Genomic DNA, 26223 nt, shown 5'->3' on the forward strand with positions numbered 1-26223 from the left:
GCCTTGAGCCCGTGATCTATGCGTGGATCTCCCGTCTTTCCGTAGAAAATTCACTTCCTGTCGAGTTGCTGCAAGGCCAAATATTCATGTGTTCATGGTGACAAACTATCGATTTCCGTAGGCAACATCCAGAAGCTGTCGACATTTGCTGCAGACCGCCCCAGTTAATGCAGAAATGACTGGCCGAACAAAACGGACCAGGTCCAATAGAAGCAAAGCCGGGTAGAATGCATTTACAACCCGGAGCGACATTACCTCCTCGTGGGCAAGATAATAACCCAGCGGACTGAGATTATTGCGCATAAATTGCACAAGCAGTGCGAGAACCTGCAGCGGGAATAGTGACGGTGATTGGTGCGGCGTCTGGCGACCAGGTGTCTCCCTTCGTCCTGGGTGAATGCACACCGCTGCCGGAAATAATGACCGATAATTATCTGATTAGTGTAACTCCAGCGCATGTGCTATTCTATACTCGGCAACTGGTTCCTCAATGTGCAATTCATCCGCGGACGAAGCCCGTACCGAGGCTGATTCACGGTGGGGAGTTCTGCAGCCACGCGTCACCATAGCGACAGTGCTCTAAGAACGGCTGGTGTAAACACGCTGCTGAACATGTTTTTAACACCCTGTTTGCTTTAAATGTCATATAATCGGCTATTTTCACGTTAAAAAATGTCGCTCTTGTTTATTCATATTTTCTTTCCTTTGTCACTTTTCTTGATTTCTTCTCGCTGAAAAGTGAAATGTTTATCAACAATAGCAGCGACCACAACAATCAGCATTTTAATGGAGCTTGGTGTCGTTGCCGGTGATGACTTAACTGCCACACAACAGTTCCACCTGCATGCTCATCAACGAACAGCACTGATGGAGGAGTGGTCCCTGAACCTAGATTCAGTGACAAACGTAAATTAAGATTTTGGACTTATGTGCTCCGTCCCAGTTTCCCAGTGGATGGAGCGCCTGGAGTAGCATTCACTCCCTCGTGGTGGGGTGGATTCGAATAGACTTAATCGCTCGGCATTTGCTCCCTTACTGGAATAGCTTGCAGCCATTGGTAGCTGCCGCACAAAACATCATGTGACGCCAGAGGACGCGAGGACCGTGACGAGCATTACGCTGCGTTAAGCTTTGGCCGCGAAAATGCTACTAGTGACTTGGGATTTTATAATTGTATAGTGGGTTGAAGGCTTACGCAGCAAGCACTGCTTTGGGTGGGTTATTGTCAAGTAGATCTATCCATTCAAAAGGTCGGACTAGATCTCAAAACAACATAGCGTCTACCGTCGGGCCATTTCCCGCTCCTGCGACAACATAAGTCCATAATGTACCTTCTGTATCGAAACCGCAGGCGTCAACCGTAAAATGTTGGGCAAATTTGACCATCGATTTGGGGCATCTAAGTTGGGCTAGTTTTGATGGGTTACCGTTTTTGTAAATAGTTAAAGTTGACAGCAAAATTATATGCATGATTTCTCATCGCCGTTCAGTGGTTGAGCTTCCATATATTGCCATCTCCAAGTGGGGACCTTCGGTTTCGTCTGCTCGTCAAATAACAAAGCATGTCGCATTTAATAGGGGAATTCTATGGATCACCAACTCGATGAGACAATTCAAGGCGGCGCGTCGGTGCCGACTACCGAGCATGTTCAATCCCGGAAATTTCAGGATACTCTGTTGAGTGTGACTAGCGCTTTTCCTCTGTCTGTCTGTCTGTCTCTCTCTCCACACACACAAACACACACACACACACACACACACACACACGCACATACATATATATATATATATATATATATATATATATATATATATATATATATATATCTCTCTCTCTCTCTCTCTCTCTCTCTCTCTCTCTCTCTCCCTCTCTCTCTCTCTCTCTCTCTCTCTCTCTCTCTCTCTCTCTCTCTCTCCCTCTCTCTCTCTGCATGTAAAATATATCCGGTAGTATCCAGTCCCAAGAGAAATCGAATCTCACCAACTTGTCTCGCCTTCTGCGCTGGCTTAGGTGCCGAACGTTGACGATCGAGGTTGACCGCCAACATTTCGCTTCTCCGGGCGATATCACGCGGGGTGGAGACTGCACGCAGTCACAGAAGAGTAGCACGCAAGCCGCTCGGGAGACTGCCTGACAAACGCCTACGCCGGTGGTCGACGCACTGCGGAGGGATGGACTCGGAGGGCAGCCGGCGCAGGATTGGAGGACTCGGAGCGCGCTGACCTGCCTGTTCAGCCGCACTCGAGCCATCATGATCGCCGTAATCGTCCAACTGAGTGGACGGCCGATGCCGGCAGAGCATCCAGAGTCAGCCCCACCCTGGCGCGGCTTCTGAAGTGAGCGAGCCAAAGTGAACCGCGTAACAATGCAAAGCAGGCGAAGGTATCCGGTTCAGTACGGAAACGACTGGTTTGAAAGCAACGGGGGACATGAGGGGTTGGCCAGAAGTTAGTGATATCCATACGGGGGCTTTTTTGTGCACATCGACGGACGTCAAAAGCAGGTGGCGCCATGAGAAAAAGCGACGTTTGACACTCATCCAAGGGTGCTGAAACTGCGACCCGAGCCGGTTTACTAATCGTAATGTATGCCATACCCAAGGTCCCAATGTCGGCTTAAATCATCTTAGATATTCAGCTATGCAAGAAAGCTGCGATCGATAAACCACCGCTAATCGTCTACAAATATGACGAAATCAGTTGCGTGTTAGGTACTTCAGCGTGCAACAAAGAAACGTTAAGCTCATCATCTCTAAAAGAATGTCCAGTGTGACCATGCGGGGAGTGGAAGAAGGAAGTGTTGCGAGAAGCGGCGATATCTGTCGAAAGCATGACGCATTTAGGAAAATGACGTAGCTTAATTTTAATAACAACGACGTCTTATAGCCACTGACCAACAGCCGACGCTTTATACGCTTTCAACGCGTGTAAAAAGCCTATCTTAATAGGCAGTAGCTGATCCAAAAAGTGGAAAAACGTTTTCAATGCAACAGCTATTCCAAGGGCTGGTCCTCACGAAATGTTATTCAGCTTATACCTTTTGAACTATTAAAACAATCAAAGGCTTATGCTGCCAGTCTTTACATTTATCTGCTTCAAAAGTGGAAAGAAGAAGAGTTCGCAACAAAGAGCGCATGCAGTACGCTTACTTCAGCTTCTTCCAGAAGCCAACGTGACTCATTTGACGCCCTAGTTGTGGTTCTTGCAGTTTATTGGCCTCCTTGGATGAAGCTGGGGGTAACAATCACAGCAGGTTACCTTGGAGTTTAACTCTCTTATTTTACCACAAAATGATGCAATTATTGTCCGAACAGCCATGCAGACAACCACTCGCATTTCCGCTGAAGTTCAGCATCTGACATTGGCTTAAGGTCGCTATCATTCCTACAGGAAACTGGGACCACTTCCCGCCGGGTCGGCGTGCAGAAATACGCACCCAAACGTGCCCGTCGGCACATTTGATTCACGTGACGCACTAGCTCTGTGCCAGCGGCGGTGCTATCCCGAGCACAAGTTAGTGAATCACGGCGATCCACAGCCGACCACAGCCGCCCTGGTGATGATGAGGTGATGATGGTGATGAGGAGGTGATGACGCTGCCCGGAAACAAGCGCCACCGCGGGGATGAAGAAGCATCTAAACACATCCCTAACACATCTAAGCGCTGCTGTCCCGTCATTTCTTGGCGGTGGCGAAGTCATCGGCTGCAGGACGTCGAGCCACCAAGCAACACAACCCGTATCATTTTTGTTTCTAGCACACCATCGTCTCAATATCTCACCCACTACATGTTGCACTACTTCCGTCGTAATGCGTCGCACTTGACCAGGTGCCGGCGACTCCTGTACCTCCGATAAACCTGACCCCAGCGGCGGCAAAAACGCCGCATACCGTAGCGCCGCGCCGCTCCAACCGCTGGCCTGCTCGCGGCGTGCGGCGGAGTGGCGGCGCGCCAGGGGCCTTTGCCGCGCCGGAGTCGACCGCGAGGACCACGCAGCGCGGAGGAGACGCGCCCGCCGAGGCAAAAACTCGCCGGGCAGGGTACACGCACCGGCCCTGCCCAGGGCTGGTCACTGACCCACGGCCGCCGCCATAAATAACCAGAGCCGGAAGGCGACGCGCCGCGCCGGCCAGACGTAAACACGAGAGCCGTAACGGGACCAGGGCATGCCGCCGGTGACCCAGGTCAGCCGCGCGGACCCGCCTGGCGCCGCCGGGCCCGGCGCGCCGGCGCTCTTCCGGGAGGTGCCGGCGCCAGCGCGCGCGTCTGGCGGGCGGAGGTCCGGGAGAGGGCCGTCCGGTGGCGCCGACCGCCCTCCCGGGAGGAGGAAAGTGGAGTGGGGCGACGATACTGGGTTAAGGACCGGTCCTCGGAAGGAGAGCAGCGTGTCTAGAAGGCTAAAAAAATTGGATGGTCACCTGTCGCCACATGCGACTGGACGTGGCCTGTTTAAAAGAGCTTAAGGTGCATCACCACGCCGAACTCTCCGCATGACTTAGATTAGTGTGTGGTGCTGTGTCAGGCAGCGCCAAGTTTGATTACCTCCAGCCTGCAGAAAAATCGTTGATCCCAGTGATAAATCTTGCAACCGGCACAGGGAAATCCATAAAGAATTCCTAATCTAGTTGTCAATCTTGTTCCTCCTGTCAAACTTAGCTTCTTACATCCAAGCCGAAAAAAACATTCTTTCCACCGACCAGGCGAGTCCATGAAACGAAGCTGTAGTTTATATCTGTATCTCTATTTGCCCAAAGTTCATCCACAAGGTAGCTTTGCAGGTATTCAGCTCATTGTAACGCTCGGTAGGTTCGGTTCGTTTCGGTACATTGCTGTCTTGCACTAAAATACATATGAAGCCGAACGACGAACCAAATACAAGAGCTCAGTTAAAACAAAAAAGTGCCAAACCCAACGCACCCATGTAGAGAGGAGCAAAAGCTAATTGCATGTCCGCATTGGAAGGGATTACATACAGGGCTCACATACATATGCACACACAGCAACACTTGACACCACTCCGAGCTTAATCATGTTTAAGCCTGAAGTCCTGCCAAGGCGCACGACCGTAGTGGCAGTGCGACATTACAATCCCGCTGCAGTTTCGCACCCGTCTGGTGACGTGATCCTCCCACGAAAGCGCCGAGTCTGCCGTCACACAGACAAATCTTATGTGCCGCGAAGATGTGACTTAAAAAGTGTGCGAAGCTTATGATAACAAAGTCCGTTAAGTCTTTGTTCATTTTCAGGACGCTTGCGTGGAACCAAACCCGAAGTTCGCAACTTAAAGATTGCGTCAAATGGGTCAACGGTATCGTGACCATGGACATGACTTGTAGCCTCCAGCTCCGATAATATAACCGAGGCTAGCTTGACAACATCGCTTAACCCGCACCTACCGGTTCATCGAGGGTGCATTATTGCCAGTGTAAAGACCACGAATTAAGGCGGACATGCATACGCATTGCACCAAGACTCAGCGGCGGCGCGCGTCGACATAATACCAAAGGCGCTCCTTGGCTACGCCACTGGTCGCGTGTTAATGCCAACTTAAGACTTTAATGTGATTAAAGGACTTTCAGACAGGCGCAGTAATAACTCCTCATTGCAATCCCATCGCTGTAAGTAGCGCTTAACACTTGAAGTTTCACTTGGCTCTCTTTGTCAACTTACTCATGACTTGGTACTTTTCAAGGAGGGTCACGGATAAAAAATTAATAAGCTGGCCCTCAATAACACGGCGAATTGATGCCAGCAAAAATGTGCTGTCCTATAAAGGCAAATCTTACTAGTTATTTGCGATGCTCACTATCAGTTGAGCCATTAATAAAAAATGTGACGTTAATCGGATGTTTGTACGATTTGCAAGCGAGCCGAGCCACTTGTCGGATCAGAATTTTCGTAAACAAATGCGATCAGTAACAAAAGTGAGAAGGACGCCTGTGAAAGAGAGCACAGTGCGTTGATAGCTGTTTCTAGACAGCTAAGCCCACGCTTTCGTGTGATAAACACCATCGGGGGCGATATTGGCACACCGCCATAGCACGGCCACGTTTGAACAGAACATCAGCGCACCAGCCCCGAATAATCTACACATGAACCTCTGCCTTCTGGACAAAGTCACCGCGGCTCAGACCCCTGAAGCAAAATGTCACACAGCATAGGAAGTGCATCACGCATGAGCTATTCCGTCGCAGTAAAAACCCAGCGAGTAGAACCTCCAAGCACTGTTACAAGTAGCCAATTACGCTGTGTGCGCACACGCGTCCACCTGCCACGTCTGCCGGAGTCGCTGCCTGATCTTACTGAATACGCTCTGGTCTGTTGGGGGCGCTGGATTCTGTCGAAGCTGCCGGAGTCAGCTGGGCCCGTTTGATCCTTACCCTGCTTGCATGGTCAGCTGAAATCCGGATCCCCTGTGCAGCGGACTCGGACTATGATGCAGCCCAGATGCTGGCTCTGAGTCGGCTGGCCGCGCGGTGGATCCGGGTCCACCGGGCAGTGGACTCGGACTCTGACGCAGCCCGGATGCTGACTCTGAGCCGGCTGGCCGCGCGGTGGATCCGGATCCACCGTGCAGTGAACTCAGGCTCTGATGCAACCCAGATGCTGACCCTGAGTCGGCTGGCCGCGTGGTGGATCCGGATCTCAGTTGCCCATGCAAACAGGACGCCTGTTTGATCCCGCTGGAGTCCGGCCGGGCGATTGCACCGCGTCGGCAGCCACGGCCGCCACTGGAAACCGCACCCACCAGCGGCAGCAACCGCCTGACAATGAAAGTCATAAGCGGTTTATCTGACAGTGACGAGGGTGCCTGCGCACCGCCGTGCAGTGGGACGACCATGACAAGGTGAGCCCTGTGCAGAGGTGATGCGGCAACATGCCGGCCCGACAGCCTGCTCCAACACGCTGATGCGAACGAGTGATGCGACGATCCGACAATGCGGAAACTCTTGCTGTGGATTTGCACAGGATCGCCACGCCCTGTCCTGAACACGCAGGGGAAAATGTCATTAACAGGAAAACCCATAGGAGGAAAGTGGGTCGTTTGTTTTGTTAGTCGAGTGGGAAATATAAGTGTGAAACAAAGAATTTTCAAGGGCTTGTAATCATAAGATATTAATTATTAGATTATGAAAGAAGTCTTAACGCAACGTTATGGTCAAAAGCAAAACATTCGCTTCGTGCACACGTCTCAACACATCTATCTAAGCGCAGTATAATTACGGATGTGTACAAACAGGTGCATAGTCAAAATTTTCTTCCGAGGAGGGAAGGAGCCTGCGAAATCGACCAGCATCTAGTGGAAAACTCTTGGCACAGAGGGGTTTGGGGGAGGGGGGAGATACGGCCAACCTGGCCGTCCTCTTGGCTGCGTTCATGTGCACAAATGAATGCTGAAACCAGTTCTAGCGGCCAAACGGCCTGAACAGCTCAAAGAAAGTTTGACGAAGCAATGTATCGGGTCTAAGTTAGATCTGTTAGCCTAGCCATATGCACTTTAAGCATCAATGATGACGAGGAGGTTGGCTGGTTGTTGGGCCACTGTGCCGCCAATGTCGAGCCGTGTAGCAATTCGAGGGACCGCTCGAGCAAGCACGACCGTGCCCCGATTACCCGTCACTGTCACGAACAAGAATGTGGTCACACCAGGTGAAGCTCGCGAAAGAACACGGACTCTAGACCACCTAGACCCCTTTGTGAAACCCGACAGTCAAAAAGTCGGCTCAACTCCTCGGCCTCTTCAATATAAAATATTCAAAACATAGCCGGTTGTTGGCCTTTGTGTTTCGATCGGCTACAGTTTGCCTCTCAAGTCTCAACCCACCCGCGGCGGGGTGAGAGGGTTCGGATCACTTCGGCGCCCGCTATTTGCCCCTGGCTGGGATGGGCTGCGGCCGGTGACAGCTGCCACTCAAGGTAAGATGAGGTCAAAAGGGCACGGTTGACGGCGCCGAGCGTTGTGGCACTTGTCTTTCGCCACAAAAAATGCCGTTGAACTGGAAATTCACGATTAGATAGCCGAATTAAAACACACAACGAAAACTGCGTAACGGGTGCTGTGATCTCAGAAACTGCTGAGCACTGTGGCACGTCGTCTTTCGCCACAAAAAGTACCGTTGAACTGGAAATTCACCATTAGATGGTGGAGTTAAAGCTTTCACAACATAACTGCGTAATGGGTGCTGTAATCTCGGAAATTTGTCCTTTCGAAAGTCTTTTAACTCTCAACACTGAAAGCCATGCCTGGATCCGATAAACAGTGTAGTGGATCAAGTCAACCGCACCCAGTGCCCTGTCACTTACGTTGGAGAATACACATGCCCCGTGAGGAAACGCTTCCTCGATCATCACCGCGCCGCCTCCAGAGGCATCAGCAACTCTGTTTGTCCTGGCCGTGTCGAACGAGACGTTCGAAAGAAAAGTGTTATCTGACCGAAATAATCTTGATTTTGAACACCATATCCGTCAGGAACAAAATGCAACATCTGGTCTCTCTTGTGCTAACAAGAGGCAGAGGCACGGCCTCCCCTAAAAAATAACTGGACTTGGTCCTCTTAACTTTGAATGCTACTTTTTTCGCTTTATTTTTACTTTTGCTTCTTGACCTGGAACAGAAGGCAGAAAAGCTACCGGAAAACGCAATGTTGTATGTATTCTTCAGGCAATAGCCTGAGGGGCGTGGGCGTTAAGTGGCTGCAAGCAGCAAACCGCTGGTAGTTTTCATTTTACAAAAGGCAATGGGTTTTTTTTCTAAAGCAATAGGACTTACAGGCTTTGTCATATTTTTTCTGGGCCCTATAGAAATATTGAAGATTCAGTGAACGTTGACTATGGACTGAAATGAGGCCAAACACTTGTATTGACATGGCCGACCCATGTTCGTCTGGAACCGCCCAAGCTTCAGCCAGAATCGATTTGCAAAAAAAAAAAACAACAAAAAACAAACAACATAGTTTTGAACATGCGCGCTAAAAGATCTTAGGAACAAGACCTGACGCCCGGCGTTGCAGTCTCCACGACTTGCGTGACTTACGGCACGCAGCCAACGCAAGGCAAGGACAAAGGGCCGACGAAAATGATGACACCTAAAAGAAGCATCTGTGAATACTTGAGGCCATCAATTCGTCCATTTAGGAGATAGTCCTGGCGGATGTCTAGACTGGGCGGTTTTTATATTGATTTTAGTATATTTTTAGATTAATTTTTAGAACGATTTGGTTGACTAGATAGCAAATGATTAGCACCTACAGCACCACGAACTGATGCCGAACTCTGGTGGTGGAACAGAAAGGGTAAAAGAGGAATAGTTCTTTCCGTGTTAAATGATATGGGTGAAATATACACCCCTAATCTAAGTCTAATCTTTGAACGGCACAATTTGATTTTGAAACACTTCCGGAAGCATATTTCCCGACGGTCGTTCTCTGTCGTCCGGGGCCCGCCGTGTGGTGCTGACTACAGCGGCCAACGCTGTTCTGTCTCACGGAAAATGCCGCCCGGCCATCGCTGTTCTCGTTCCCAGGATTGCTAGCGGACGTACTCACAACATTTCACGCGTTTTTTCCGATGTCGATTGCGGAGGGGAATGCACGTTCTCAAGCTGACATGATCTGGAATCTCCTCCATTTTTATCTCATTTCAATCCACTCTATTGAGCACTAATACGACTATTACCTATTCTGGTCAAGGGGCCTTGTGGGTAAAATCCTAGGGGACACAATCATTCTCGGTCGAAGGCTGAAGGGCACTCCGTCCCAGTACGAGGTGTCTTCTGACTGTCATTCTGGCGACAAAGGGATGGAATCCATTGGTCGACTCGGAGGCTCGTAGGCCTCCAGGAACAAAGATGGAATGATCATGCTTTGCTCCCCTCCCTCATGCGACGGGCCTTCTGACCCAGCAGTTGGCCCTGGATCGACACAGGAGCCCTCACTGGCATAGCAAGATGTCTTATCGCCGTGGGTGGTCCAATAACTGGCAAAGGAACTCCAGTTCGGCTTAACGGGTCCTTGGCTGAAATGAGGCCGTGGCCTCCCATTCCGTCCTGGAGGCCCTGACTGGCAGAGAGCCCTTTCATTGTCTTAACGTAAACTCTCATTATACATTTTCATATCCCCTTTCATTGTTAGAGGGTCCTGACCAACACAAGAGGCCCGCTGACATTCGGGGTCCAGTCCCTGGCCTACTCGGGGCTCCTTGCCGACAAAGGACGCCCTGTCAGGCTCTGCGGGCCTCGTTGTTACGGGAGTCCGGCTAATGCAGATCGCGGGTCCCGGCCTTGACCCTGCTTAGGAAACACGGCCCAAGATTCAGACCAATGTGGAGACCACTAGTCGCTTTTGATGGTCTCTGGCCGAAGTAGGGGCCCGCATTGCTCTAAGGGCCTCATATCCGTGTTAGAAGACATTTGAGGCACCGGGCCTGCGGGCGATGGTCTCCAATGTGACTTATGTTAAGGACCATTGATTGAAGGCTGAGGGGCCCATTTGGCCTTTCAGCCGTTCATTCGGGGCCTTGATCTTTGGCCCTGGGCGGCCATTCGGACCCCCGCTTTGCCCCCTCGAACACGGCCCTCGGCCGACTCAGAGCCAATTGCCGACACAGGCCCCCCCCCCCATTGATCACTTTGGGCCCCTGACTGATTAGGGCCCGTCATTGTAGCAGGGACCCCAACCAATGCAAACTGCAGACCGGTTGTTCGGTATTGGTGGTGCCTGACAAACGTAGAGGCCCTCATCGACTCATCTATTTCCGCTATGCTTTAGATATTCGTATGCCACCACTATATTCTGGACATCAATAATTGATATCCGAAATTATTGGCGCTCCTGTGGCATATTTTCCTTCTCGAATTATTTGAGCCACAAGTCAAGTTTTATGCACTATTTCCCTGACAAAAAATGTCCTCACGCAAAAATGATCAAAACTTGCGAAAAAGGAAACCAAAAACGAAACGAAAAACGCCGTTCGCTTTTGATAGTTTTGAAGTAGATGCTTAAATAAGAGGGATATGCATATTTCACACCGAAGCTTGGGGTAATAGCAAACAAAATTGGAAATACTCTGCTGATCAGGTGAAGTCTGACTGATTATTTGTTGCAAACACGAAAGCATAGTGCAGTAAGTTCAGTGCATTTCGGTGGAGTGCAGTTCAGTATCGAGTTGCGCAGTCAGTTGGGGCGGCAACCAAGGCACGTTCACACCTTGCACTAGCTGTAGCATCCGCTGCAGATCTTCCGCAGCCGCCAACTAGTGCCGACTTGATATCCAACATTGCAATCCGCTGGTCAGCAAAGCGCGGGCAAAACAGTTCGAAATTGGCACCCCTCCCGTCCGTAGCACTTGTCGACCCCAGAGTCTGCTGCGCATTCTGCAGACTTCAGGAGTTGTCACATTAAAGCCCACAAACCTTTAAAGCGAGGTGAAAGGGGCTCAAACGTGGTACCTCTATAGCTGAATGCAGCTACAGAGCACAAGCAGCTGAATGCGGCAGAATCAGAAGCAGGGCAGGGGTCGTCAGGTGTTCTGGACTGGAGGAGCACCTTTTGCTGTTTTTACCCGCGGTCAACTGGTCCGCGGGGCTCACAAAGGCTTAAGTCTGTTTGACCGCGGGCTACCTTGTGCCCCGAAATGGATTAGTGGCCGCAGAACTCACAGCGGACTCCGCAGTCAGAGCACAAGGTGTGAACGGCCTCAAACGTGACACCTGCTGCCCGCAACAGCTGACTGCTTCAGAACCTCCAGGGATTCAGCAGTCTTAAGGCGTCAGCAGGCTTTCGCAGAGAAAAAACGTACGACCCAGCAGCCTTCCGACGCCTCGCTGGCGAATGTACGCGTCGCGCTCGTTGACAACATTTGCTAGTCCCAGCAGTGTGCGGCATATCAGACTAGGTACGCGTCCCATACATGGATAGAGGCGATACACTATGCCGCCCGTAATATGCAGCACTCGGGCGGTACATTGCAGCGCCCGTGCAGGGCTGGTCTGACCGCACGTAGTTTGCCCGCCCGGTTTATCGGGGCCGGTCGGGAATACTATGGAATCATATTGTGCCTCTCAGTACCATTCTTCGTTTCAGCGTCACCGCAACCATACGTCCAAAATTACCATACACGCCTCCCTTCAACCAGACGCCAAACTTGTAAAACACTGCTCAACAAGCATGGAAGTTCGTGTCATCGTGTCATCTTTGCCTCCGACCCGGTACGACGTGTCTCCAGCCCGTCTTCGTTGTCCTCTGCTGTGCCGTCTGACTCGCATCACCAAAATCTCAAACATCGTAACAGCCTGTTATTATGTCATTGGAGTCCCAAAACAAGAGGCAGTTCAAACATGGGTTTCTGCCGGCTGAAGAGGTGAGCACCGCTCGCACCGAACGCCCCAAAACCAAGCTACAGATCCACCAGGACTGGCTCGTGCTCCGTGGCGGCAAGGAACTTCTTGAAGTCACCCACCGACAGCCCCGTGGTGGCCTCGTTGCTCAGCGGGTGGAACCAGAGCTTATCAAACGTGCCGTCCATCAGCTTCGAGTCCACGAGGAAGCGGACGGCCTTCCCCCCGTCGTTGGCGAGCGCGAGGGCGGTGACGCAGCCCTGGCGCACGCCCAGCAGCGCCAGCATCACCTCCTCGTCGCCAAAACGGAACTCCTTGGCGCCGGGCACGCGGCGAGCGAGGTCGGTCAGCCGGAATTCGACGTCGTGCCGCGCCGACAGCAGGTACAGCTGCTTCTTCTTGTCGCGGAGGAAGAGGTTCTTGGTGACCGCGCCCTTCACGCGCGCCAGGTGCGGCATCATCGCCTCCACGGTGAAGACAGCTGGGTGCGAGATCGTCTCGGTCGCGATCCCGAGCCGCTCCAGGAACGCCAGCAGCTGCGGCTGGTTCATGTGACCGCCGGCAGGCGGCGGCGGCGGCGCGGCAGAGGGCGCTGCGGGGGCAGTCGCAGCCGGCGCGCGCTGGGCGGCCGGTCTGGCGTCGGCGCGGGGTTCGCTCGGGAGAGCGACGGAGACGCGCGCGGCACCCGTGTCAACACCTGTCACCGAAAGCGCCCTTACAAAAAGTTCCATTGTGGCAAAAAGCAAGCCACGATTCAACACCAAAACCAAGTTTGTTACGACCTGAGGGCAAAACACAAGCTGCCAGTTAAAGCCAACATAAAACGGAACACATGGGTATTCTTTACAGGCGTATTCCGGGCGCGTCAGAACATGGCTTGCCGGTCGCGTTTCCGCTAGTTCTTATCACCTAGCCCGGCCGCCACCGCCAGTCGCGCGCCCCACGCCGTGACGCTGGGCGGCGACTGCAGCGCAGCCGCGCGGAGGGCCGACCAAACTGCCGCGTCCACTAGCGTCAGCTCCGAGCCGAGCAGGTACGGCTGGCGTGCCAGCACGGCGTCCAGAGACCGCAGCGCCTGCAGGCGGGTCTGGGGTCATCAACATGGTCAAATAGCTCATCAGACAAGGTCAGCGACGACAGACACTTCGTTACAGGGCTGTAATGCATGAAGTGGTCGCAGTTTGTCAACGACATACCACAACCGTGGCAAGAGGGGACCACGGACCGGCTACAGATCTCTTACACATGCTCGCTTCAGACCAATGCCGTGCACAACATTCGGGACCAAAAACAGGCCCATTCGGCCGCACATGTCCATCTCGAGCGCTACGTCGCCAGGCACGAAGGTCGGTGCCCGTTTGCCCGCCACGTGTCCGGTTGTGTGTGACGCTCGCCTGGCGTGTCAGAGTGAAAAGCTTCTTGGCGCTGTCAGCATCCTGAGATACACACGCTAAAGAAGCTCTCAATTTATCTTTAGCCTTATCAACAGAACTATTGTTTTTCTATCATGTCAAAACTGAAGATAAAGTCAGCAGGAAGTCAGGTAAAACCTATCAGCAATCAAGGCGAGCTGAAGCTGCATGGCGCGTTCCACGATACACGAAATTGACGTAAGGTAACATCTGACTTCTGGCATATGAGGCGAGACGTACCAGGATCACAATTTGAAGGGAATGCTCCACCTTTGAGGATGGTGAACCAAGCATCAGATATGCTGAAACAAGCTTGCTTATAATTACTGGAAGACAGCGAAGCAAGTACCAGATATGATGAAACAAGCTTACTTAAAACTATTGGTATACTATTTAAGTGAAAAAGGCTGCGTTACAAAACACCATTCTCTATTAAATAAATATGCTCCTCATTACGTCATTGTTCGATCACGTCATCGTATCTCGCAAAACATTAATTGAGAGCCAATTGGCGGCGGTTATATCTGGAAATCGTGCTCACGAATGCCAGATATGAACGACTCGACATTCAGTTTTTTCTTGCCCTTTATCGCATATGGCTAGTGGAATGGCGACGCTATTATGGCGTCATAGATGCCTGGGAGACCCCGAAATAGTTTTCCCGAAATAATCTGCACATCTTCGCGGGTGTGTAGCTCAAAAACTAGACGGATTTAGCTCTCAAGAAAGGCAGGGCTATGAACAGAGTCGAATTATCTTCAAAATGGCTATTTCAGTTCAAAACCCCACACAAATATGAAACTTTCCTTTAAGTTCAGCTCGACAGGAAACATGTTTCAGTCAGCAGATCTTAATTTTGCATGAAGAAGTAGCTTGTAACTGCAATGCGAGGGATGCAGCACCATCGACAAAAGCAAAACAAGCCGAAACGTTCTTCATCGCTACACACAACTTCATGTCAGCGACCGTGACATGCCTAGTGAGTTTCTCAAAACACCTGTCCTCGATCCACGGTACAGGGACTATCTCCTCTACTGCTTTTTGCGTTCTATCAGATACCGCCCCATCAAAACAAGTAACTGACAATAAGGGCCTTCGCCGCGGGTCAAAAGTCAGACTGGGGACGAGTCACAGAAGTCGGGAAAGGTGTTCAATACGCTTCCTCCTAAACAACATCCACAGGCGAAAAGCTCAGTTCTACAGCCTTCTGGTGACTCATCTCTCCCACTCCCCTCAACGCGCCCGTGCGTCGACGGAAACGTGACTGTATCTCCAAAGCCCTGAGTGCACCTCCCCCTCCCTTCACCCAGCCCGCGTGACGCCGCCACGCACGGAGCCCACACCTACCGCCTGACGCTGTTTGCCCGCGCCGTGCAGCAGCTGGCCGCCCTCCTCCAGCAGCTGGTCGACGCGCGCCGCTCGCGCCTCGCCGCCGGCCTCGTAATGGCCCGGCAGCAGCGAGCGCGCCAGGAACCGGCACAGCTGGTCCTCGCCGACCAGCGGGCACGGCTGGTCGGCCGAGACGAGCAGCTGGGGCTCACCCGACACTGCAACCGGGTCAGCGGCGTCAGCAGAACGCGGCCACGACGGGCCGGTGGCGAGGTCACACCCAGAAACGCCCGTCTCACCACAAAGGGTCTTTGATGGGGCCACTCTTGAGAGCGCTACTGAGGTTTGCCGACGACAGACTGAACAACAAACGACGAGGACCTGCCGAAGCGATGCGCCGATGAGACGGGGCCGAAAATGAGCACGCTGCCCCGCCCCCTCCCCCGCCTTGCACCCACCCTGTTTCCAGATGAGCCTGAGGTGGGGGCCGCCGTCAGCCCCGCGCCACCGGAACAGTCGACCCAGCGCGTCCGCCACGGGCGGCGCCGTCGAGTGCACGTGGCTGGTGAGCGAGAGGGCCGGCACGAGACGACGCAGCAGCAGCAGCGAGTGCGGCGGCCGCGACGGCGACGCCACCACCACCACGTCACCGCTCTGGGGGCGAGGGCGGCTCAGGGGCAGGTGCATCGGCCCTGTCGCAATGACAGCCGACGAAGGCATACGAGGACAACAGTTGCACGCGTCGTCGAACAATTAAGCGGCTTTCATCAGGACAATTGGAAGACATCGCGGCACCAGCTGTTCGGAACTCGCTGGTGCATCATGGAAGGCATAGTGGGAAGGAGGGGGATGGGGCATCATGGCGATTGCATTCCAAGACGGTGAGAAGGCTAGCCGTTCCCTTTTAAGGCCCCGCTTTGCGGTTAACTGGCCCTGTATTCGCCTCCTCTAAAAGGCACGGTACTTGACCCAACAGCGGCGTCCGGTGCCATCCGGTGATCACGAGTCAAGATCGTGGCTGGGCCGGCAATGCATTGGTGTGAAGACCAGACACTGCCTCACAATGCGGTGCGATGCGATGTAAGTGCGGCGCTTCGTGATCACAGTATCTCACACACCACACAAGCTCAGTAGCTCACACACCACACAGGCTCAGTAGCTCACATACCACACAAGCTCAGTAGCTCACACACCACACAAGCTCAGAAGCTCACACACCACACAAGCTCAGTAGCTCACACACCACACAAGCTCAGTAGCTCACACACCTCACAGGCTAAGTAGCTAATACGCCACACAAGCTCGATGTCGAGACGCAGCTTGACTAGCATGTCTGGTTAGCATAACACGACGTAATATTATGTTTCATGTCGCGTACAAAGTCATCTAATCTCCTCACACTAGGAAACCATGCAACAGCCTGCTTGGCGTAACTACCTCAACGAAAACGTACGACGTATGTGCCCGAGCAAGGGACCAGCGATCGTGCCAAACGCCTACATGCAGCCACAGAATCGAGGCCTGTCCTAGAACCACTCGGCCACAGACCGACCGTCGCATGCTTCTCGGCCAAAAACCCTTTATGTTTGCGGTCACCTACCAGCGCCGGCAGTTGGCTGGGCGGGGTTGCCATGGTAGCGGCGACACTGCTGCTGGCACCCAGCTGTTGCCGCGCCGTCTCAACCTGACCCTTGAGAGCGGCTAGCCGCGCCAGAATCGTATCCTGGCGACGCTCTAGCTGCGCCAAATCTGACGCAGCTGTGTCGGTGCTTGCTGATAGCTTGCCCGCATCCTGGAGGGACGCGAGATCAAAATGAACACCACTACGCTCTTGATCAGTTGTACTGGCATAGCTCATCATTTATACACGACCGCTGACACAAGTTAGCACAGATACGGGTGAACAGGGGAAAATTTTTGAGGAGCCAGGAGCCTCCCTTTAGATGAACATTTGCATCGGACAAACAAAGGACGTGAAAACAATGCCAACCAAGGAGTTATCAACTGCGAAGCTGCCTCTACAAAGTTGCCCATCATCGATGGAACAGTGCCTTTAGCTCGCACCGGCACGCAGCATCACGTACACAGAAACCCGACCACCGGTCCCGCCACGTGCTCCCGCGCTAAACTTAGCCCGTGCCGTCCCTCTGGCTACGGGCCAACATCAGAGCCCGACAACCAGCGCCATCTACCGGGTGCATCAGGGTAAGGATCCACCGTTCGTCTTGCGTCAAGAAAGGCCAGGTTATGTCACATCGAAGGTCCAGATACCGCCCTCCGCAAAAGACGTGTGGGGCACGTTACGACAGAGCAATGTTTCACTAATGAGCGCGGTCTTCAACCACACGGCCGGCAGAAATATCTTCACCATGATCAACGTAACGTGGCACAAGTTCACAGAGCGTGGTGTTTCGAAATTGCCACACTCTGGAGGTGAGACGGCGCATGGCTGGGTCACTCTCACAGCCCGAGCGCTAAAGCAGCAGCCCTGTCGCGAATCTACCGCGAACTAGCTGGAAGTTCGGGTCTATTGGGGTAGACCCGAGCCTGATCTTAGGTGGGCTGGCTGGTAGGCGCAGTCGCGTGCACCACGCGGCTCGTGTTCGGTAGAACCTACGGGCACCCCAAGTCCGTACCGATAACTCGCTTGGATGCAGAGCCCGTCTTCCGAGACAGACAACCGTGGCGGGATGGGTTCGATTCGCTTTTGGCGCTCATTTTTTTGTCCCGGATTGTGTTGGCATGCGGTCGGTGGCAGCGGTGAATGGTAACGGTCAGTGGCAACGGTCAGTGGCAGCGGCCAGTGGCAGCGGTGAATGGCAACGGCCAGTGGCAGCGGTGAATGGTAACGGTCAGTGGCAGAGGTCAGTGGCAACGGTCAGTGGCAACGGTCAGTGGCAGCGGCCGCGCAAAAGGTCACACGACGCCATAGGCAAGGACAGACAGCGGCGAGCACTGCGACACGTTAAGCTTCCGCTGCAAAATCCTGCCGTTGACGAGGAATTCCAAGATCGAGCGGTAAGGACCGCGATTAACACAACAAGCAGCGCTTAACGTGAGCACTGATCCCTGAAATTCATCCCATCAAATCGTTCAGACAGAATCCTGAAAAGTGTTGGCCCTTAATGACCTTCCATGTTGTGTGACTGCCAAAAAGACCACTAGGGTGTTACACTTCCCATAGCTGGCTGGCGATTCGCGACAATTAGTTTTTATGGAGCGCCGACGTCAGTGCGATTTTGCGCCCTCTCGCTACGTGGCCGCAAAAGCTTAACGGCAAAAGCTCCCCATGACTGAGAACATATGGTCAGTAAAGTCAGACAAGCAACTTTACCACACCGGGTCTTGATAAATCGCTTTGGTCAAAAGGCAACTTATCATGAACAAGACACATGGGAGAGGAAGATTCAGTGCCATTTTAAATGCTGTTGTAACGACGTAGGTGTGAGACACCCCATAGATTTTGGAACCATAAATTGTATATAGGTCTTAAGCACTGATGGCGACCCCGTTCACCAGATGCGGGCGCCTTTAGTCCCGAAAGTCCATTCAAAAGTTGTATTTTCTTAAGTACTTGGGTGTCCCACATTTCTCCGAACTCCAAATTTTATTTGGACAGAACGGTGTTAAGAAGGTTGTTATGCTACCTGCAGAATCGCCTAAGAACCAGATACCAAGAAGGCAAAGTCAGCATACTTCAACATACAAAGCAATTATGGTTGCTTCCATAATATCGGGTCAGGGATAAATTTCGACTGAGTAGTAGCTTGATCCCTGATTGGGTGTTATCCACGATATCTCAATCTATGGTGCTGCCAAGGCAACTCAACACTATAGGGTTGCTATGGGTGCAATTATAAATTGAGAAATCGTGAGTGCTTCATTGAGTCATCCACTGGGGCTTGGATCTCACGGGCGCATTTTCTCCGATATTACGCATGGGCGACGGGGTAGAGCTCCGTCTTCTTGCACAGCGAGTCGACCTTTACCGCGGTCTTTACACAAATACTAACACGGCAAGGTCTTAATCATCAATGTCGCGACCACTGCCGACAACTTCCGTGGTTGCAGTCCACGAATATGACACAGAAATTTCGCGCTGCTCTTAGCTTCTCCAATTGGCCGATGCATGTGGCCCCGTGAACGCACGCTTTTAAGGGGTGTTTTGTACCGTTTTTTTTCATGACAGACATCCATACCTAAAAGACATCACAACTTCAGCCTTATGCATTACAATACGGACGACAAGTCACGCACACGAGCGCAACCAAGGTAACCACTTAAGTCCATGTACATTACCAAGGCCGTCTATGCCGCCATTCCTCTAGAGCGTCATTTTCTCCCACGCATCTCACGCCTAGAGACATCTGCCCAGGGAAACTGAGGGAACTCACGCGGATGCCGACCTCTGCACGCGCCGATCCAGACCACAGGCGGGCCGGGCCAGACGAGCAGTTGCGATACTCCGGCCGGATCATCGGGGGAGGTCACGAGGTGCCGCTCCCGAGTATATAAGGCCTGGTCGCTGGCTTATCACCATCCAGTCATCTTCGGCCGCAGGCAAGACATCCACCAGTCCCCACACACGGAGATATGAAGCTGGTGAGTTTGCAGCAAGTCTTGACATGCTTACTGACATCGCTTTGGCTTTTCCCTGAGAAATTCTTTAAGACCTTTCGGTGCAGCTTACAGCCCTACCCTTCTTAAGACCTAAGCCCCTCTAGTTTTTAGGCTAAACGCCCACGAAAATGGGGACAGCATTTCAAAGTCACCCTGGTATTCGTAACGTCAAAATGACGCCACTCAAACCCTGTCATTTCATAAGCCATGCAGCAACCAAGGCCGATAAAAAATATAATAGTCGAGACGTTCAAATCTCACGTTCACGAGTACAATTTCTAGACAGAAGAGCCGTCAATCAGCTTTCAGTCGATGTTGTGCAAGGTACGATGACGTAATAAAACAACGACGTACTGAAGAGCATATTATAGAACAATCTTTTCTACTTAACAACATACCCATGGGTATAACTGAGCCCGTTTCATCACATCTGATGTTTGCTTCAATACCTTCAGATGTGAAACATTCCCTTTAACATAAATGTAGCAGGACAATTTTTGAGAGTTGGAGTTAGAGACTTTGACACACCTACGATGATGCGTCCACAATGAACGCTGCATACAAATGGTGCGGCCTGATCTTGGGTTAACCTTGCCCAGGCCCGACCGACTAAAGCACTGGCAGCTTCTAACGATTCAGCCGAGGACGTAGGACGACCGCCCGTAGTAGAGGTTGGGAAATGCCATTCATGAAGCATACCAATAATCATTAGTGCAGCATTGCAGTCGGGTACCACGGCTCAGTCACACACCAAACCCACTGTTTTCATATTAACACATCACCACCTGACTTGATCCACCACCACCACCTGACGCCACTCCGTCATGACCTCAGGACGGTGTTTCAATATTCAACCACTTGGGTGGCAAGGATGCCAATATTTTTTTTCATGCTGTAACACCCTGGCTTTGGGCTCACTGCTTGTGGCCCCTCCCATTGCTCACGATCGGCCAATCAGGATCGAATCGGGCGGCTGTCAGACCAGTATCTATGCGCCTCAGGCATGACAAATGGGCTGGATAGGTCAGACGTCTGAGTCGGGGTCAAAGGCGACGGATCAGCGCCAAAGAACTGCATGCGGGGACCACCGGAGAGCCAGGATTCTGGTAGCATGAATCTATGTGTACATCCCACACACCCTACTGGACTAATTTGGAATGCTGCCTCAGCTGCACCCATCCCCACCTCTCTGAGCAGCGCGTGCTCCGCCGTCAGGTTCTCCTCGTCGCCCTGGTGGCCGTCGCCGCGGCCGCGCCGCAGGGGGTACGCACCCTCAGCCAGCGGTTCGTCCAGGACCCGCAGGGTAACTACGAGCACAGCTACGAGCAGGACAACGGCCAGAGCGCCAGCGAGGTGGGCCGTGTGTTCCCCGGTGCGGAGCCGGGCACCGGCAGTCTCAGCCAGCAAGGCAGCTTCCAGTTCGTCAGCGACGATGGCCAGACGTACCAGGTTGCGTACGTGTCGGACGAGGGTGGCTTCCAGCCGCAAGCGGCGCACCTGCCCGTGGCGCCGGCGCAGATCCCCGAGTACGCCCAGCTGAGGATCGACCACCCGGAGCTGTTCTGGGCCGAGGGCGCCCAATAGACGGCCAATGGTGGTCTTACCATGTGACGGCTGTACCGAGACACGAGTGGAACCTTGTGACCCTGTGATTCTGACGTGAATGTGCTCCTGTATGTGTGCTCTGCTTTGCAATAAAATGTCTACATGCTGAAGAATGTGGTTAGAAAGATTGCATACAAGAAAGATCAGCTGGCTTGTGCCTGCAATGTAAAACAAATGTGATGAGCTCACCTTCTGGTCACAGTTGATATCTGGAAGACCAGCAATGATCGGCGTCATCCGGTACATGCAGCTTGGCAGGGTGATGGCCACATTGTTGTCTATAATCCATGGCAGGTGGTACATGGAGGATGCCATTGCACTGCAAATAGATCATGAATGCACCTTTGAGCCAACATAACTACCTCCAAATGTTTTGTTTTCTACACAACTTACTACACTTCCATACATTTTAGTTATTATGACACTGTTTATGCTATGCTCCTGTGCCATGCCTTGGTCACTGTCTGTACTACATAATACTGCACCCAGTTTAGTTTGAGCAGAACTGTTGATTTATTTACTGCATTAGAATACTGACACAGGGCAGGGGTGGAATGCAATTTATCAACAGCATCTAATATCTGGCATTGTGGAATATTTTCACTAACATGAGAGGCATTCCGGAATGGTTTGATGGTAATTCCAATGCAACCCTGGGCTCATGGTCAAAGTAAATATCACAGATAATTCATCATGACTTTTTTACACATGTTTCCTCCATGCTCAATAAATACAGCTTTTCAAACATATTCCATTTGGGACCAGCTTGCTGAAAAGACATACAAAAAACACACAACACAAAACAAGAAAACAAGCAACAAGAAGAAGATGGAAAAAAGTAACAACTGGGCACAGCATGAACAAGCATTGCCCTATAACAGAGTTGACTAATCCTCTCATATCTACTGGGTACCAAACCCTGAACTATATTGCTATCACTGACATGCCCAAATCTGATACCAGATGACTAGTGTATGGTCCTATATCACCAGAGCCCTTCATATGACCTTCATAGATGACACAACTCCCCTCAGTGTGGCACATAATCCTCTATTGCGTTGTCTTGCCATCAGTCTGTCAATCACATTCTAAACCTCATATGTTGTCTTCTTTCATTCCTATATAACAATTACATTTAATGGAATCACCATGCCTGACCACCCTTTGTTAGTGCCTATTGATATTTATTAACTGCATTTGCTAGTTTAAGATTTTTACCTCCTTTTCACATCTTTGAATTTTGCTGAGGTGTTCATTAATAGCTTGAGAACTTTGGGCATGCTCTTCCTGTTTGAAACAAATGGTCACCAGATACAGACAATAAAAAATGCTGATTGAGGAGTACAGTTTTTTGACACACAAGCTTTATTCATACTCAGTTTTATCACTGTTGATATGGCCTTTCATGGTCGATTAGTCAGTAATAGTGACAGCATGCACCAGACTTTACACGAGATGGACAGCACTAGCTTTTAAAGGACAAGTGAACTCTCATCTCCCATCCAGCACACTGGACGAGTCAGGCCAAAATACTCTTGAATCATTGTTACACCACATCTTTCGCGCAACCGCTTCGACACCACCAACCATATTGCAGTCAATCAGGTATGGCAAGTGTGGGAAAACAACGTGCATCCTAGATGTGCCTGCTTGAGAATATCCGAGGCGCCAGCGAAATCGCCATTAAACCACCACCTACCCAACAACAGCAGGCAGGCGCTATGCGGTCCCGTGACTGCTGCACCCAATCCCACAGCACGCGCCCAGCCGGAAGCATCAATTCTAACGAGTTTCTCACGCCGGTGACCGCAGTTGCAATTCGTCAGAGTTGCGTCAGAGCTGTGTCCAACACTTTGCTGCCGAATCCTTCCAAATTGCATGGCACCCCAAAAATGTATGCCATTTTTACCCTGCGCGAATCAACGCAAACCCGAGCACAACATAGAAGATACAATAAATCTTTGACACAATTTATCACATAAATCTGCATTAATGAACGCTAGATTTATGAATACCTCACTGCAAATAATGCAAAAGTTAAATGAACTGGCCCACTAATGGGTAAGTCTATACCAGTACAGCCAGCATTTTTCTGCTATCCCGATGTGGCTCGGCGGCCAGCCTGGGCAATCATGTCCGGATCGCCTTCCAAGCACACGTGTTGAGCGAACACCTTGTCCGCTTGATCCGGGCATTGGCCACGGCATCGTCACACGCCGGAGATAAGTCTCCAACAAACCCTTCAATATGTAAGCATTTTATTGCAAAGCAAAGCATGCATCATACAGGAGCACATTCAGGTCAGAATCACAGGGTCACAAGTTTCCGCTCGTGTCTCGGTACAGCCGTCACATGGTAAGACCATCATTGGCCGTCTATTGGGCGCCCTCGGCCCAGAACAGCTCCGGGTGGTCGATCCTCAGCTGGGCGTACTCGGGGATCTGCGCCGGCGCCACGGGCAGGTGCGCCGCTTGCGGCTGGAAGCCACCCTCGTCCGACACGTACGCAACCTGGTACGTCTGGCCATCGTCGCTGACGAACTGGAAGCTGCCCTGCTGGCTGAGACTGCCGGTGCCCGGCTCCGGACCGGGGAACACACGGCCCACCTCGCTGGCGCTCTGGCCGTTGTCCTGCTCGTAGCTGTGCTCGTAGTTGCCCTGCGGGTCCTGGTCGAGCCGCTGGCTGAGGGTGCGTACCCCCTGCGGCGCGGCCGCGGCGACGGCCACCAGGGCGACGAGGAGAACCTGACGGCGGAGCACGCGCTGCTCAGAGGGGCGGGAAGGGGTGCAGCTGAGGTCATGGTGGGGTGGTGGAGTCAGTCGGCGACGCGAAATATCACGTGCTGGGTTTGATCCGTAACTATGGCATTACATCCAACTACTTATGGCTACAGCAATGCTTAACTGGTGGCATATACCCTGTCGGGAAAGTCTTCGCCACTAGCGGCCATTTCATGGCATCGCATGGCGTGTCAGATATCCGCAGTAGATACTTTTGTATGATCGGGCCAGTGTCAGTGCAACAAGGTATGCCCAGCGAGGTTACCGGCCTCACTGTCAACCTAGTTCATGAGTAGTCCTGACGAGGTTATGCTACAAAACCTTGAGGAGGCTATGATTGGTCAGCTGCATTCAAATAAAAAAGGTACCATTTCAGAAGCAGTTATCACATTTGCAGTCAGTTGTAGTATGCACTAATCACTAAAGGGCACATCGCAGTTTCTCCCCGCCAGAGTTCCGTTTGTTCAGCCAAAAGCCAAAACAACGTCAGTTAGCATGTCAGGCGGTGCTTCCAACTCACCAGCTTCATATCTCCGTGTGTGGGAACTGGTGGATGTCTTGCCCGCGGCTGAAGATGACTGGATGGTGGTAAGCCGACGACCAGGCCTTATATACCCGGGAGCGGCACCTCGTGACCTCCCCCGATGATCCAGCCGGAGTATCGCAACAGCCCGTCTGCCCCGGCCCGCGTGTGGTCTGGATCGGCACCTGCAGGGGTCAGCATTCGTATGCTTTTGTCAACAAACTTCCTTTCCAAGTTTGTCGAATCGGTGGCTACAATAGGTTCATTTTCGTAAGTCCCTTTTGTACGAAATGGTATCTGTTAGGTACGGTACGTCATGTTGTTGCCGCGCGAACTCGCTCATACGCCATGCCATTCTGCAAAATTGGGGGTATTTGTCGCGGAACAAGACTATGGGATTGATACAAGAATGGGCTGCAGTAGGCAGAGGCTTTTAGAGTGAGGAATGGCTCAAGCAGGGGCGTCACTTGCCAGTGTCACTTGCCATTGGAAGCCGATGTGATACGATACATTTTGAAAACCTTATTATGATGGATGGCTCGCAAAAAACACCACAGTAATTCGATCTCCCTTGATCAATGGAAATTGGGTGGCGCTCACCACTGATCGGAAGTGGCCCGAAGCGCAAATAGACAGTTTTATGTAGAATGGCGTAGCTTGATATGTGGGCACGAAGGCTTATGGGAAGTTTTCGAGTGCACTGCCACAATGTAACTATGTATAAAGACAAAACTGATCTTCCACGACTCTCTCAGCAGACATGACGATAACTGGAAGGACAGAGTAGGCAAAGACTGGTAAACGAATGGGTCTCCAGGATGGTCGTCTTAAACATTAACGTGACCAACGATTTGACGTCATGAAAGCTGATATAACCCAGAAAGGTCTTAAATCTTGTTGTTTCGAGATAATGAGCTGGGAGGTCTCTGCCGAAAATATTATTCACGGAAAAATTCCTTCGCAAAGTTCCATCAACAGCAGCCAAATATTTCTTTCACTCCGGGCACGAAGCACAATACATGCGGATTTCATTCCGCGACACTCCTTGTGTGGTACATCCAGGTGGAAGATACACCGCCGAACTGCCCTTTTGTGGTACAACCAGGTGGAGGATACACCGCCGAACTGCCCTTTTGTGGTACAGCCAGGTGGAAGATACACCGCCGAATTGCCCTTTTATGGTACAACCAGGTGAAAGATACGCCACCGAACTGCCCTTTTGTGGTACAACCAGGTGGAAGATACGCCGCCGAACTGCCCTTTTATGGTACGACCAGGTGGAAGATACGCCGTCGAACTGCCCTTTAACCGTTTCGTTCCGAAAAGCACATCGACCTGTGCCGCCATCTTACCATAAACCATATATTTTGAGCCATACAAAACATTTTGTTGGTCGTACCCTCCTACACCGTGCTTGTACGTCCTCTGCGCTTTATTGCACTGTGAAAAACCAGCCCAAAGGCATAACTTTTTCATTTCCTTGGAACGCTGTTAAGCGGTAGCATGCAGGCTATCACTACAGTCGCAACACATGTTCACATCACATGCACGTCTGCGTCGGAGTCATTCTGAAATAATGTGTAATATTTCTTACAATGGAACAAGTCCTGTCGACCTTT

At 51.8% G+C, this 26223-nt stretch overlaps 2 protein-coding genes across 2 annotated transcripts; both read right to left on the reverse strand.

The window, feature by feature from the left end:
• Positions 1 to 12278: 12278 nt before the first annotated feature.
• On the reverse strand, positions 12279 to 23071 carry AIMP2 (aaRS-interacting multifunctional protein 2). The gene is made up of 7 exons (XM_037234575.1): positions 23001 to 23071; positions 21491 to 21620; positions 16677 to 16868; positions 15535 to 15730; positions 15095 to 15294; positions 13245 to 13410; positions 12279 to 13032 (listed from the first exon to the last, which is right to left on the reverse strand). The coding sequence occupies exons 2-7, from the start codon at positions 21614 to 21616 to the stop codon at positions 12395 to 12397; spliced, it is 1518 nt and encodes a 505-aa protein (XP_037090470.1). The 5' UTR covers positions 21617 to 21620; positions 23001 to 23071; the 3' UTR covers positions 12279 to 12394.
• A 605-nt stretch (positions 23072 to 23676) lies between these two features.
• On the reverse strand, positions 23677 to 24610 carry LOC119109334 (larval cuticle protein 65Ag1-like). Its single transcript, XM_037232945.1, has 2 exons — positions 24602 to 24610; positions 23677 to 24045 (listed from the first exon to the last, which is right to left on the reverse strand). The coding sequence occupies exons 1-2, from the start codon at positions 24608 to 24610 to the stop codon at positions 23677 to 23679; spliced, it is 378 nt and encodes a 125-aa protein (XP_037088840.1).
• Positions 24611 to 26223: the final 1613 nt, after the last annotated feature.

The sequence above is a fragment of the Pollicipes pollicipes genome, unplaced genomic scaffold (assembly GCF_011947565.3).
Source record: "Pollicipes pollicipes isolate AB1234 unplaced genomic scaffold, Ppol_2.1 Scaffold_7231;HRSCAF=8579_pilon_pilon_pilon, whole genome shotgun sequence".
NCBI classification, from domain to species: domain Eukaryota; kingdom Metazoa; phylum Arthropoda; class Thecostraca; order Pollicipedomorpha; family Pollicipedidae; genus Pollicipes; species Pollicipes pollicipes.